At 41.7% G+C, this 13,301-nt stretch overlaps 6 protein-coding genes across 6 annotated transcripts; 3 read left to right on the top strand and 3 right to left on the bottom strand.

Moving 5' to 3' along the window:
• Positions 1–191: 191 nt before the first annotated feature.
• On the bottom strand, positions 192–1,651 carry RPS2 (40S ribosomal protein; the record flags this gene model as incomplete). Its single annotated transcript, XM_038920904.1, has 2 exons — positions 192–1,045; positions 1,645–1,651. 2 exons carry the CDS (start codon positions 1,649–1,651, stop codon positions 192–194), a joined length of 861 nt encoding a protein of 286 aa, XP_038776832.1.
• A 661-nt stretch (positions 1,652–2,312) lies between these two features.
• On the top strand, positions 2,313–3,722 carry SER3 (Phosphoglycerate dehydrogenase ser3; the record flags this gene model as incomplete). Its single annotated transcript, XM_038920903.1, has 1 exon — positions 2,313–3,722. One exon carries the CDS (start codon positions 2,313–2,315, stop codon positions 3,720–3,722), a length of 1,410 nt encoding a protein of 469 aa, XP_038776831.1.
• Positions 3,723–4,125: 403 nt separating this feature from the next.
• FOA43_000573 (uncharacterized protein) lies at positions 4,126–7,035 on the top strand (the record flags this gene model as incomplete). The annotated part of the gene is made up of 1 exon (XM_038920902.1): positions 4,126–7,035. One exon carries the CDS (start codon positions 4,126–4,128, stop codon positions 7,033–7,035), a length of 2,910 nt encoding a protein of 969 aa, XP_038776830.1.
• A 112-nt stretch (positions 7,036–7,147) lies between these two features.
• On the bottom strand, positions 7,148–8,725 carry FOA43_000572 (uncharacterized protein; the record flags this gene model as incomplete). Its single annotated transcript, XM_038920901.1, has 1 exon — positions 7,148–8,725. One exon carries the CDS (start codon positions 8,723–8,725, stop codon positions 7,148–7,150), a length of 1,578 nt encoding a protein of 525 aa, XP_038776829.1.
• A 1,934-nt stretch (positions 8,726–10,659) lies between these two features.
• On the top strand, positions 10,660–11,724 carry FOA43_000571 (uncharacterized protein; the record flags this gene model as incomplete). The annotated part of the gene is made up of 1 exon (XM_038920900.1): positions 10,660–11,724. One exon carries the CDS (start codon positions 10,660–10,662, stop codon positions 11,722–11,724), a length of 1,065 nt encoding a protein of 354 aa, XP_038776828.1.
• Positions 11,725–11,845: 121 nt separating this feature from the next.
• On the bottom strand, positions 11,846–13,144 carry FOA43_000570 (uncharacterized protein; the record flags this gene model as incomplete). The annotated part of the gene is made up of 1 exon (XM_038920899.1): positions 11,846–13,144. The coding sequence occupies one exon, from the start codon at positions 13,142–13,144 to the stop codon at positions 11,846–11,848; it is 1,299 nt and encodes a 432-aa protein (XP_038776827.1).
• Between the last annotated feature and the right edge of the window lie 157 nt (positions 13,145–13,301).

Below are 13,301 nucleotides of genomic sequence, written 5' to 3'. Positions count from 1 at the left end.
TTACAGAGTCTTTTACCCTTCTTTGTTTTGATTTGTTTTATTTTGTTAATATATTTACGCATTTTTTTGCGGCTGCACTATCTATGAGTGCAGCATGATCCCATCAAAAACGACCTACAAGTAGCTGGTGTCCAAAGACCAATTTAATACTTAATCGATAGATACATTATTGAGATAAAGAAAAACTTTGCTTAGTTCTTCTTGGCACTCAAAGCTTCATCGGCGTAGACGTCCAAAGGAGAGTCAGTCAAAGCAAACTCCTTCCATAAGTTAGGAGTCAAGAAACCGTAAGTGTTACCAAGAGCGGCAAAAGTAGCCTTCAAAGTGTTCTCCAAAGTTCTGGTAGAACCGGCAGAGGTAGTGTAGACATCCTCAATACCAGCAAACTGCAAAAGAGTCTTAACAGCTGGAGAGGCAACGATACCAGAACCTCTTGGAGCTGGAATCAATCTGACAATAACGGAACCACACTTACCAGATGTCTTGGAGGCGATGGAGTGAGGAGCACCCAAGTTAGAACCCCAGTAACCTCTTCTGACAGGGATAATAGCCAACTTGGCGATTGTAATAGCACCTCTAATAGCAGTAGCCAACTCCTTGGCAGCCTTAACACCGAGACCAACATGACCGTTGTTATCACCAACAACCATCACAACCTTCATTCTTGTTCTCTGACCAGCTCTGGTCTGCTTTTGAACAGACATAACCTTCATGACCTTCTCGTCTAAGTTTGGCAACAAACGGTCAATGATTTGGAATTCCTTAACAGGCAAAGAGTGTAAGTAGACCTCTTCGACGGAGGTGATCTTACCGGCCTTGACAAGTCTACCCAACTTGGTGACTGGAGTCCAAACCTTCTCGTCATTACCTCTTCTACCACCTCTTCTTCCGCCTCTGCCACCTCTGCCGCCTCTGCCGCCTCTACCACCTCTGTCTCCTCTGAAGCCACCTCTATCACCTCTTCCACCTCTTCCACCTCTATCGCCTCTAAGGCCACCTCTATCGCCGCCTCTTGCGCCTCCTCTTGAAGTACCTCTTGGTGCACCTGACATTATTTGATTGATTGAAAAAAAGTTATTGATAAAGCGTCGGAATGTTACGTGGAAAGCCGGGGGTGTTGGTTTTCAATCGATGCGGAATAGAGAAGGAGGAATTATCTACACTTTTTGTTTAAAGGTTTCCCTTCAAGAAATTTTTCACCACCTGCTCCAAGTTTGTCGTGTCTTGAACCCCAAAAAATTTTTTAACAAAAAAGGGAAGGAATATCAAAGTGTGAGAAAACCCAAAGAGGGTTTCAAACCCTATTGATCAACACGTGACTCACATATTCGGCAGAACCACGTTTCTTTGGTGATTTGGGTTAGGTTATTTCAGGATTGAACAGCCTTTCTCTATCGCCACAGTGACTTGCTATTATGTTTCGAGGTAGCCGAGCCTATTGGTTTTTTCGAAGGATTAGGTAAGAATGAGTACAAGCTAATTTAAATAATTTCACCTAATTTCGAGTAATATCATATATTTGCAGATTGTCTCTTGACGGCCTTGTACCCCCGTATATCCGTCTTCACGGGCTTCTCCACTGACCTTTCAAGTCAACTCAGAACCCCGAATCGATAATAATGTGAAAATTCCCCGTGACCATACGCCGCATCTCCTCTCGATGAATATAATTTAGTCCGATTGTTATAGGCCATCGCTCATCCAGTTGATAGAACTACTTGGCTTCCCTTCCATATGTACTGCCTCCTGTGCTTATGAAGTTCTTCAGTAATCATCTGATACAATTCTCCTTTCTGGTATCTCTCTAGTATTCATCGATCAACCAGGATCCCTCACGCTTTCGGGATGCCATGTAATACCGTGTACAAGCCTGCAACGTATCCTAGTTGGGTAATAATCTCCTTGAAGATCCAATCGCGAGTGAAAAGTTTCTTTCCTTTTTATTTTTGAAAAGTTTTTCTCAAGTCAATAACAATACCTCACCCGTTAACATACTTCATCATACTGAATAATGAAAAGTGAATACAGAGATGCTATGACGCATTCTACCCAGCTGACTTGTATTACTGCATAAACTTTATAATTTTTTTTTTTTGTACATTTCGATCTCCTTACCGGCACTTGTCCCAGTTCCCAATGCCTAAGCCCGCGAGGCCGCTGACTCTTTTCGAGCTTCATCTCAATTAGAAAAATTAAGAACAACGATATTGCTTATATATATGATTAATATCTCGTACACTTGAGTAGACTTTCCCAATTTTTTTTTTCGTTATCATATCGTTTCCAGCTATTAATACCTTAGTATCAGTATCATGTCTTCACCAGTTCCAATCTCACAGTTGAGTAATTCATTCAAACAAGCGTCGTTGTCACCAAAGAAAGAGGTTTCCACTTCGCCTACCTCTTCTTACCTCGACACTGCTCTGAGATCAAGAGCTCTTACTCTTAATAGACCTAAGAAGGCCTTGAAGCCTTTCTCTACGGGAGACATCAAAATGTTGATTCTTGAGAACATCAACCAGACAGCTCTTAGCACTTTCCATAAGAAAGGCTACCAGGTTGAATTCTACAAGACTTCTTTGCCGGAGGAAGAATTGATTGAGAAAATCAAGGACGTTCATGTCATCGGAATCAGATCCAAGACAAAGTTGACCGCCAATGTGCTTAAGCACGCCAAGAACTTGATTGCCATTGGTTGCTTCTGCATTGGTACCAACCAGGTCGACTTGGAGTATGCTGGTGAGCATGGTATTGCGGTCTTCAATTCTCCATTTTGTAACTCACGTTCTGTTGCTGAAATGACCCTTGCAGAGATAATCTTTTTGTCTCGTCAAATGGGCGACAGATCTATGGAGATGCATCAAGGTGTTTGGAACAAGAAATCTGCCAAATGCTGGGAGGTTAGGGGTAAAACCTTAGGTATCGTCGGTTATGGTCATATTGGTTCTCAACTATCTGTTCTGACTGAATCTCTGGGTATGCATGTTTTGTACTACGATATCTTGTCTCTTATGTCTCTTGGTAACTCGGAGCAGGTTTCTACCTTGGATGAGTTGTTAAGCAACTCTGATTTCGTCACTTTGCACGTTCCTGAAACTCCAGAGACCAAGAACATGATCTCTACCCCTCAACTAGCCCAGATGAAGGATGGTGCTTATTTGTTAAATAACTGCAGAGGTAGTGTCGTTGACATTCCAGCGTTGGTTGAGGCATTGAAACTTGGTAAGTTGGCCGGTGCCGCATTGGATGTCTATCCTGCAGAGCCAAGAAAGAATGGTCCTGACTTCCAGGATGGACTTTTCCCCGAGATTGAGCAGTTGAAAACCCTTAAAAACGTTATATTGACTCCTCATATTGGTGGCTCTACAGAGGAAGCACAGTCTGCCATTGGCATTGAGGTTTCTCACACCTTGAGTAACTATATTAATGAAGGTACCTCCACTGGAGCCGTTAACTTTCCAGAGGTTGCTCTCAGAGGTTTGGATTGGGATCAGAAGAATGCTGTTAGAGTCTTGTACATTCATCAAAATGTTCCAGGTGTTTTAAAAACTGTCAACCAGATCTTGTCCGATCACAATATCGAAAAGCAGTTTTCCGACTCTCGTGGAAATGTTGCCTACTTGATGACTGATATCTCGGATGTCAATTTGGACGACATCAAAAATATCTACGAGAAGTTGGAGGGTACTCCTTTCAGAATTATCACTAGAATTCTCTACTAAGTGCGCAGCTCTTGTTCGCTGAGATACCACATGTTCAACATATGTGGATCATTTATCAATATACAACGAATTCGAATGTTCGTTTGTCTAATATCATCATCGTTATTTGCATCCCTCCTAATAATTAACCCTGGTCGCCTTTCATACATGTACTTATGTATATATCTGTCTAATTTTCAACAATATTTTGTTTAGAAGAGATTTATACTACTCAAGGACTCAAATCACTGTTGTTATTGTCTTTTCCATCTCCAGCTTACGTAATAGATATTTTGATGGCGAATTCGAAAATGAATCAATCGAGAAGGAAAAATATACCACGGCTGTCATCGACGGTTTTTGTCTTGCCCTTCATCCTTAAAAGTCTCTTTTATAAATAAATTGGCTATCTGTGTGGTTCATCATGGCAACAATAACCTCTGCCGCACCTTACCTTTCGTTATTGGTTGACTCGAATCCCCAGTTGAAGACCTATGCTTTAGAATCCTTAAATACTGTGGCCGACGAGCTCTGGGCAGAGATCGCCAACTATATCACTGAGATTGAGGAATTATATGAAGATCACAGTTTTGCTAGGCGTCAACTGGCTGCTCTTTTAGCTTCCAAAGTCTATTATAACTTGGGGGATTATGAGGCTGCCGTTAAGTACGCTTTGCTTGCTGGCTCTGAATTGGATTTATCCAAGAAGAGCGAGTACGTGGAAACCATCGTGTCTCAGTGCATAGAACAGTATATTCATCTATCGCAAACGAGATTTTCTGAGAAGTCTGTTTTGATTGAACCTCAACTTGCCTCAATTTTTGAGCAGATGGTCTCCAAATGTGTCGTCGATGGAGACCCTCGTCTAGCATTGGGTATTTCTCTTGAGGGATACCGGTTAGACTTGGTAGACAAGATTCTTCGTGATGCCAAGGGAAAAAGTGATGATGAGACACGTTCCCTTGTCGGCTATGTACTCAGTGCTATTACAACCACGAGCGATATTGCATTAAAGACCAAATGTCTCAGTCAGTTAGCAGAGATTTTGCTTTCCCTTGCCAACCCTGATTATTTCCTCCTTACAAAGATTGTTGTGCAGCTCAACGACTCGAAATTAGTTTATCGTGTTTTCAAAGGTCTTTTGGCCCTTCCATCTAATGCTTCTATTGCTTATCAAATCGCATTCGACCTCGTTGGTGCTGCATCCCAACAGTTGCTAGCTCAAGTGACGGCTTCCATTGAAGACACTGACACTTCTTCACAGGCCAACAACATGCTCCTTAGAATTCTTTCTGGAGTGCCAACTTGTGACTTGGACCTCACTTTTCTTTCTGATAATAATGCTGCGGACTCTCAAATTATGACTGCTACCCGTAAGTCCTTAGATGGTCGCAACTCCTTATTCCATTCTGCTGTGTCGTTCACCAATGCATTTATGCATGCCGGTACAACTGATGACTCTTTCTTCCGTTCCAATCTGGAGTGGCTAGGCAGATCCTCTACATGGTCCAAGTTCTCTGCCACTGCCGCTTTTGGTGTCATTCACCGCGGTAATCTTTCTCAAGGTCGTAACATTCTTGAGCCTTATCTGCCTGGTAGTACCTCGTCTCCTTATACCAATGGTGGAGCACTTTATGGTTTGGGTCTTATCTATGCTGGCCAAGGCAAAGAAGTTCTAGACTATCTTCGTAAACAGGTCGTGGACAATTCTGATAATGCCGACAACAAAGATGCAGATGTCGTTCTTCACGGTGGTTGTCTTGGTACGGGTCTAGCCGCTATGGGATTGGCCGATCCTCAGGTGTATGAAGAGTTGAAGGCCGTGCTTTATGCTGACTCGGCTATTTCTGGTGAATCCGCTGCTTTTGCAATGGGATTGGTTATGCTAGGTTCTGGAAATGCAGAAGCTCTTCATGACATGTTCACCTATGCTCAGGAAACTCAACATGAGACCATTGTTCGTGGTTTAGTGGTTGGTATCGCTTTGATTTGCTGTGGTAAAGAGAATGCTGCCGAACCAATAATCAATAAGTTACTTCAGCACCAGGATGCCAACTTACGTTACGGTGGCTGCTTTGCCTTGGCTCTTGCCTATTGTGGTACATCCAATAAGACTGCTATCCGTCGTTTGCTCCATGTTGGTGTTTCCGACTCATCCGATAATGTGCGCCGTGTTGCCGTTATGGCTCTTGGTTTTGTCTTATTGTTAGATTATCAGAACGTTCCTACCGTTGTGGAACTCTTATCTCAATCTCATAATGCACATGTTAGGTATGGCGCTGCCATGGCACTTGGTATCTCTTGTGCAGGCCGTGCTTTGCAATCAGCTATAGATGTTCTAGATCCACTTTCCAAAGACTCTGTGGATTTCGTGCGTGAAGGTGCTACCATAGCCAAATCAATGATTTTAATTCAGCAAACAGAGAAAACTTATCCAAACATCAAGGAATTCCGAGAACAACTTGCATCTACCGTATCCAATAAGCATGAGGAGTCTCTTGCTCGTTTTGGTGCTGCTTTGGCTCAAGGTATTCTTGATGCCGGCGGACGTAACGTGACAATTCAGCTTGAAAATCACCAGACGAATACTCTCAACACCAAGGCCATTGTGGGTTTAGTCATGTTTGTACAGTTTTGGTACTGGTTTCCACTAGCACACTTCTTATCTCTTTCGTTTACCCCAACAGCTATCATTGGTGTGACTGATCATCTCAAGGTGCCGAAGTTGAAGATCAATTGTCACTGCCCTCCAGATGTGTTTGGCTATCCACCCAAAGTTGAGTCTCAAGTCAAGCAACAGACGGAGAAGGTTACTACAGCCGTGCTTTCTACAACTGCTAGAGCTAAAGCGCGTGCTGCTCTGAAGGCCAAAAATAAAAAGGATGATGATGATGATGATGATGATGACAAGATGGATGTTGATGAAAAGAAGGAAGATACAGATGAGAAGAATGTTGAAGGCAAGAAGGAGGAGAAGAAAGGAGATGAAGAGGATAGAGCTAAGAAACCATCCTTATCTAATGAGGAACTTCAGAGCCCAACGTTGCTTTCTCTGTACGTTCAGAAGCCTTATCAGCTTGATAATATGACTAGAGTGGTCCCTGCACAGCTTAAGTATATTACTTTCTCCAAAGACGAACGGTTTACTCCAGTGAGAAAGTTTAGAGGAATCAGTGGTATTGTTGTTTTGAATGATTCTAAACCTAGCCAGAAATTTGAAAAGATCAAGACTGTCAGGGAGAGAACCAATACAGATGCGCCAGTGCCAGAACCTTTTACCATTGATCCCGCTACTGATAAGGGCTTGTTTGAGATCCCTGAGGATGATCAATAGAAGAAATTCGTGTGTTCTTTTTGCGTCTAGGTATGCCACTTAATGTAATGCATGCATGCAAATCTATATTAAGTGAAAGTAAAGGTATAAAAATAATAAAAAAGAGTAAAGACTAATCAAATCTTGACAAAGTTTCCGAAAGCACATCCTTCTTCTGCTTAACACCTTGATCAGCTTCCCACTTACGTTTTCTAAGGTCCTTCTCTTTTTGAAGAGCCTTCTCAACACGCTTCGATCTCTCGGTAACTAGATTCTTTCTCTGCTTTCTCTTCATCCTTCTCAATCTAGAGTTCTTGCCCGTCGAGGAAGAAAGAATCAAACCGTCAATTTCCTCACCTGTTTTTCCTGGAATGGCCTTCTCTTTCTCGCGTAGCTCTGACAAATCTGAGGGAGTTAGCCTCTGCTGAGGCTTTCTCTTATCTACGGTACCAATAACATCAGGATCCAAAGTAATCATATCAGGTTGAAGTTTGTTCAATAGCGATCTCACTTCAGACTCCTGTCGTTGTTTTGAGGTCTCGTAAGGGTTCACCTCTAAAGCATCGAAGTTAGCCTCACCAGCACCAGGCACAATAAGAGAGGAAATTCCGTTGTTATGACCACATCCCAATATATCCTCAAAAGGAACAAATCTAGCTGTCTGTACTTCCGAGCCAGGAATCATATGGTTCATATACGGAGACTTCTGGTTTTGTTTCAAAGTATCCTTCCATACCGTTAAATGTGGACCCCATCCCACCGCAAGTAATCCTCTATCCGAAATATCAACAGTGCTGGCCTGAGTAGGTGTATAATAGGAACCGATTTCCTTTAACTTCCTCAAATCCCAAATCTTTAGCGTCTTATCAGCACCAGTAACAGCCATATATCTTCCATCTCTATTGACAGCCAACGCTCTCACAGGACCACGGCATGCCTGAATTTTTACTAGTGGCGTAGACATACTCGGTGACCAAAGTGTAACTTCTCCGTTTCCATGGCCCAAATGCATGACAGCATTCCAGGGATTCTGCCTCATAGCAAGAGTGGGCCCAAGCTTGGTTCGAAGATCGGATACAAGCTCACCTGTAGAGACATCATGATACCTCAAATGGCTCGAATTACCAGCAGTAGCTAGCAACATATGATAAGGTAGAAAATCTAGTAAAGTGCAATCAATGTGCTGCTTGAGTTTATGAAGCTCTGTTCCCGTCCTGTCATAGATGAATGTGTATTTCTTCTGTGCCACAGCGAAGAACTGATCATTATGAAGAAACTTTACTGCGTGAACAGTTTCATTGAGAAACAGCTCGCAATCAAGTTTTCCTAACTGCCAATCAAAAGCAGCGACATGTCCTTTACGGCCTCCGATTAAGAGCTCCCTGCCATTCCTTGTATAGTCTAGAGTATAAGGTCCATATTGATCCAGCTTCAAGTTAAATCCCTTCTTTGCAGTACCAACATCGACTTCTTTCACAATATCATTTTGGCGAAACTTGTATGTCCTTTCCATTCCCTCCGCTTCCATAAATCCGGCTTCTTCTTGTAAGAGAAGGTCTGTTTTTGTTGCAGACTCAACTGCCTCCCTATGCTCTCTATCTAACTTCTTCATCTCAAAACCAAGTTTTCCATTGTGAAGACCTCCACCCTTCCGATCCTTGCGCCTACTTTCACGTTTGTCCTTGTTGTGAGATTCCATGTGAGATTCCATGCTTTAATCTTGAACAATATAAAAATCAACTTTAGCAGAGATCCAAGTGATAAAGTACAATATAAAATAAAAAAAAATCAACTTGAAAAATTATTTTTTCAGATTATAAAATCGGGATTAGCTTCCGTTTTCGGTAAGCGCCCAATCAGTAGAAGGAAAAAAGGGATTTACAAGTAGAAGAGCTTTATAAGTTTTCTCTTTGGTTTTCTTTTCTTTGGTATCCAAGACAAAATGACATCAATCAGTAATCAGACTACTTGGTTTTCCCGGCTTTTTCCGTCTTTAAGAAAAAGAAAAAGAAGTCTGGAAAATGCAGACGATGTATTCTGTGAGCTTCCTATATCAACGGACATATTTGCATCTCCACTGAACAACGAACTTGCTGTACAAGATCAGGAGAGTTTAAAGTCAAGATCTTCTTCTTTTAGACAATCCCTAAAACGTGGCTTCTCATTTCGTGGATCTTTAAGGAAAAAGAAAAATAAATCATCCATTGGTTCAAAACAGGTACTATCGGATGTGAACAATATATGTCGACTCAATTATGAAAACAGTCTATCAAGACAATCCTCATTAAACTGTAAAAATGAAAAAGGAAATGCCAGTTCCGAGGATCCTTTTTCTGAATGTTCTGAGGACGAATCCTATTGGGATATTGCAAGTAATAAAGATAGTCTAGAAGGAATACATAGGCATAGATCCATCGGCAAATCTATCAAAAGGCTATTTCTAAGAAGGGAAGATAAGTACAAAAAGAAAACTTCCTTTGAGAATAATCATCAGGATTCAGATGAAGATGAGACTGATTTTGACGAGAAAGGTGATCCTCTACCGAACTTCAAATTTAGCTCATTACGCCTAACTCAGAGTTCAGATGACGCAATGCTCCGTAGCCGATGCCTTCCGGATGCTGACAACGTAGATTACTTTCATCCTGTAGCATTCGATATACTGAAACAACTTGGATATGGATTGCCATTAAACACCGAATTTGAGTTTACTGTTGATGTGGAAGCCACAAAGTATCTCAGTACATTATGGAGTATTTGGGACGAGACAGCAGAAATGAAATCAGCGGAAGACGGCATTTACTTTCTACACTGGAAAACTCTAGGGAAACTCTGGAAGCAAAAGCACATATTAAGGGCTAGTAATCAATACGAAGAAATTTTGCAAGAGTTTGTTATGGAGAAGAACCATGCTATACATCTCTTCAGGTTTGGTGTGAAACCGAAAAAGGACCCTATCTTTTCTAGAGGTTGCAGATTAATTATTTCAGTTCCTTTAAGTGTCGGCAAGCAGATGTGGGAAGTAACCAACCGCTTATTATTGACTGATGGCTTTTTTTGGTGTCAATTTGAACAAAATGTTTATGGAGTTACGTGGAAAAGGCTAAAGGTCGAGTCAGATATGGATAAAGATGGCTTTGCATTATGCTTTTGGACTACTCTTAACAACTGTAATGCAAGCAAAGCCGAGAAAATGATAGTAGAAATTTCTTTATTATACCCGGATAGTCTTCAGAAACATTTTCTGTTTATGAAATACTATGATAATTTCAACAAGAAGTTGGATTTCGTTAAGGTCCAGCAGTGATAGGATGGATCCCTCCCCCAAAGGAAAAGCAATATGGGTAGAGTAGTTAGGCAGAGAGAGAAGGAAGAAAAGTCTGAGTGTGAATATAAAAGGTGCTTATTTGCAAGATTGAGGACCTATGATTCAATGGCAACCCAATCATTTGTAGTGCTTTTTATTGCACTATTGATGATACTTTTTGGATTCATGATTTTGGGCAATTACCTAGTAATCTCGCGAAAGGCTGATGAAGGAAGCTCGGAGGCCAATTTTTGATATCGAATCAGAATATTCTTTTATTATCTTCATTCTTTTTCTTAGACTCTTCTTCTTCAGGTTTAATATTAATATTGTTCTCCATGGGTGAGTTGACAGCTGTCGAAAGAAGACGTATATTACGAGAGAGGCGTGCCAAGAAGTTGGCCTCTAATGCGTCTGATCGCTTAGAGAAGATTGCAGGGTTAAATGGATCGATGCTCGACAAAAGAGCAAAGGCTGAAGCCGCGAGTATTGACAGCACCCCAACAACGGCCAACACGGCCACATCAAGTGAGGGAATTGATAATTCAGAAGGCCAAAAGAGATTCACAGCATCTACAGCATCTTCCGAATCTCCTGACTTGACCCACTTGAAGATAATTGATCCATTGCATAAAAACCCATCAGAGGAGACCGTAACTGGATTGGACGACACCGAAGGAGATATTGGTATGGATGAACTTCTTCGCAAATTGATGCAAGGTATGGACCACTCTCAGCAGCATGATCGTAACTCCCCTGAGCCTGCAATGCTTCCCGACGACTTCATGAAGACAATGTCATCAATGCTCAAGCAGTCAATGGAAGGAGGAAACACTGAAGACACTTTTCCTGCTTTACCTCAGAGCGCCATGGGATCAGCGGGAGCTATGGGCAAATTGCCCGAGCAATTAAAGGCAGAAAGCGAACTTAAAGAGTACAACGATTATAGAGTCGCCAGACTTCAAGTTTTCTTCACCTTCGCCAGATATATCGGAATATTCATCTTAGTTATTACCCAGATCGTCGACTTTGTCGACTATCAGGCCTCCTTTCAGAACTTAAGGCCTACCATCAAAGGGGCCAAAAGATCTCTTTTTTCCAGGTTCTCTTTTTGGTCCAATGGAGACATCATTCTTAGGGATGCATCGTCTTGTAGATTTTGGAACTCTTTTGTCATTTTAGAAATAGTAAGCTCCTTTCTTTATCATTTTGCACGTTCAAGATTTCCTCCTTCGTCACCAAACATGTTGGTGTCCCTAGCTTCTGGGTTTATTCCTCGAAAATATAAATGGATCTTTGACACTGCGTTTCAGCAAAAAGAGATATTGAGTTTCATTGTCTCCGATTTGGCCCTTGTGATTGTCATTATAGGAATGATGACTTACTTTGAAATACAGACATAAACAGACAGTATACAATGTATTGATGAAATCGAATAATAGTTCTATAATTACAATGCTAAAAGGAAGTACAGGCAATTTAGAAAAGAAAAAACTGTATAAAGTTAGTTAGTGAACCGCCGGTCTATTCTGTATCATCCGTACCAATGATCTGCATCCAGGTCTTGCCCTCTTTCTTAAGCTCGTGAACGATCTCGTCCTTAACCTTAGAGGCTAATCCGGTACCCTTGTAAGCAAAAGAAGAGTACAATTCAACGAATGTGGCACCAGCTTTGGCATACTCAATGGCATCTTTTCCAGAGAAAATACCTCCACAACCAATCAAAACCAAATCAGAGTCCTTAGTATACTTTCTCAAAATCCGGAACGACTTCAAAGAGATCTCCTTCAACGGAGCACCAGATAATCCACCTTTCTCACCAACAACGGCACCCTTAGTGAGGAGAGAGGAAGGCCTCTTAACTGTTGTGTTGGACATGAGAATTCCTTCAATCTTAGCCTTCTTAGCAGCCTTTGCAATATCGGCGATCTGCTTTTCAGATAAATCTGGGGCCACCTTGACGATAATTGGAGGTTTTCTAGAAGGATCGACAAGTTCTGGTTGAGCCCTGTCTCTTTCTTCACGAACAGCAGTTAAAAGCTTGGTCAAAACAGAACCTTCCTGTAAATCTCTCATGCCAGGGGCACTAGGACAAGAAACGTTAAGAACTAATGCATCTGCATAGGGAGCAAATCTTTCAACACCAACAAGATAGTCCTTGACGTCATCTCCATCTCTGTTCTTACCAATATTGATGAGCAACATCTTACCATCCCTGAAAGAATTATTATCTTTGCAAGAGTTGGCCTTACTCATATACTTTTCGAAACGAACACGCAAACGAGAGAGAATCTTGATATGGCCATCTGAGTTGATACCATATCTGTTGATGACGGCATCATCAGCAGGTAATCTAAAGAATCTAGGCCTTGGATTACCAAACTGAGGTTCAGGGGTCATGGTACCAATTTCGACACCACCAAATCCAAGCTGAAACAATGGATCTATAGCCTCACCCTGCTTATCAAATCCTGCAGCCATGACAATCGGATTAACCATGGTTTTTCCGAACACTTTTACCTCTAATACAGGATCATCATGGTCGCCGAAGGCACGTGGATACAAACCGTACTTCAACATATTAATACCAAGACGGTGGCCTTGCTCAGCAGTGGTACACCATCTGATTAGAGGACACCATACATACTCATTGATGGCAGAACGGGCATCAAGAGAATACAAGCCAACACCAGCAACACCAAGAAACACGAGGGCAGAGGTCGGAATCAATCTAGCCTTAGAGACAATACTTTTAGCAGAGCCAGTAGAAACACATCTTCTAAAGGCACTATTGAAGCCCTCGCTAGAAAGTTTAGCAAACATTAAGGAGTTTGAGAAAAACATTATTGGTTAATTGGTCTGGTCCAGTTTGGTTTGGCTTAGTTCTTTTGGTCGATCGTTCGTCAGAAGCAAGAAGGCAGCCTATCTAACAGAACAATAACGAGAAGAAAAAAAACATAAGACGTAAACAAAAAAAAAC

The sequence above is a fragment of the Brettanomyces nanus genome, chromosome 1 (assembly GCF_011074865.1).
Source record: "Brettanomyces nanus chromosome 1, complete sequence".
Taxonomy (NCBI): Eukaryota; Fungi; Ascomycota; class Pichiomycetes; order Pichiales; family Pichiaceae; genus Brettanomyces; species Brettanomyces nanus.
The sequence above is the reverse complement of the archived record's forward strand: the minus strand, read 5'-3'. Positions and strand labels throughout refer to the sequence as shown.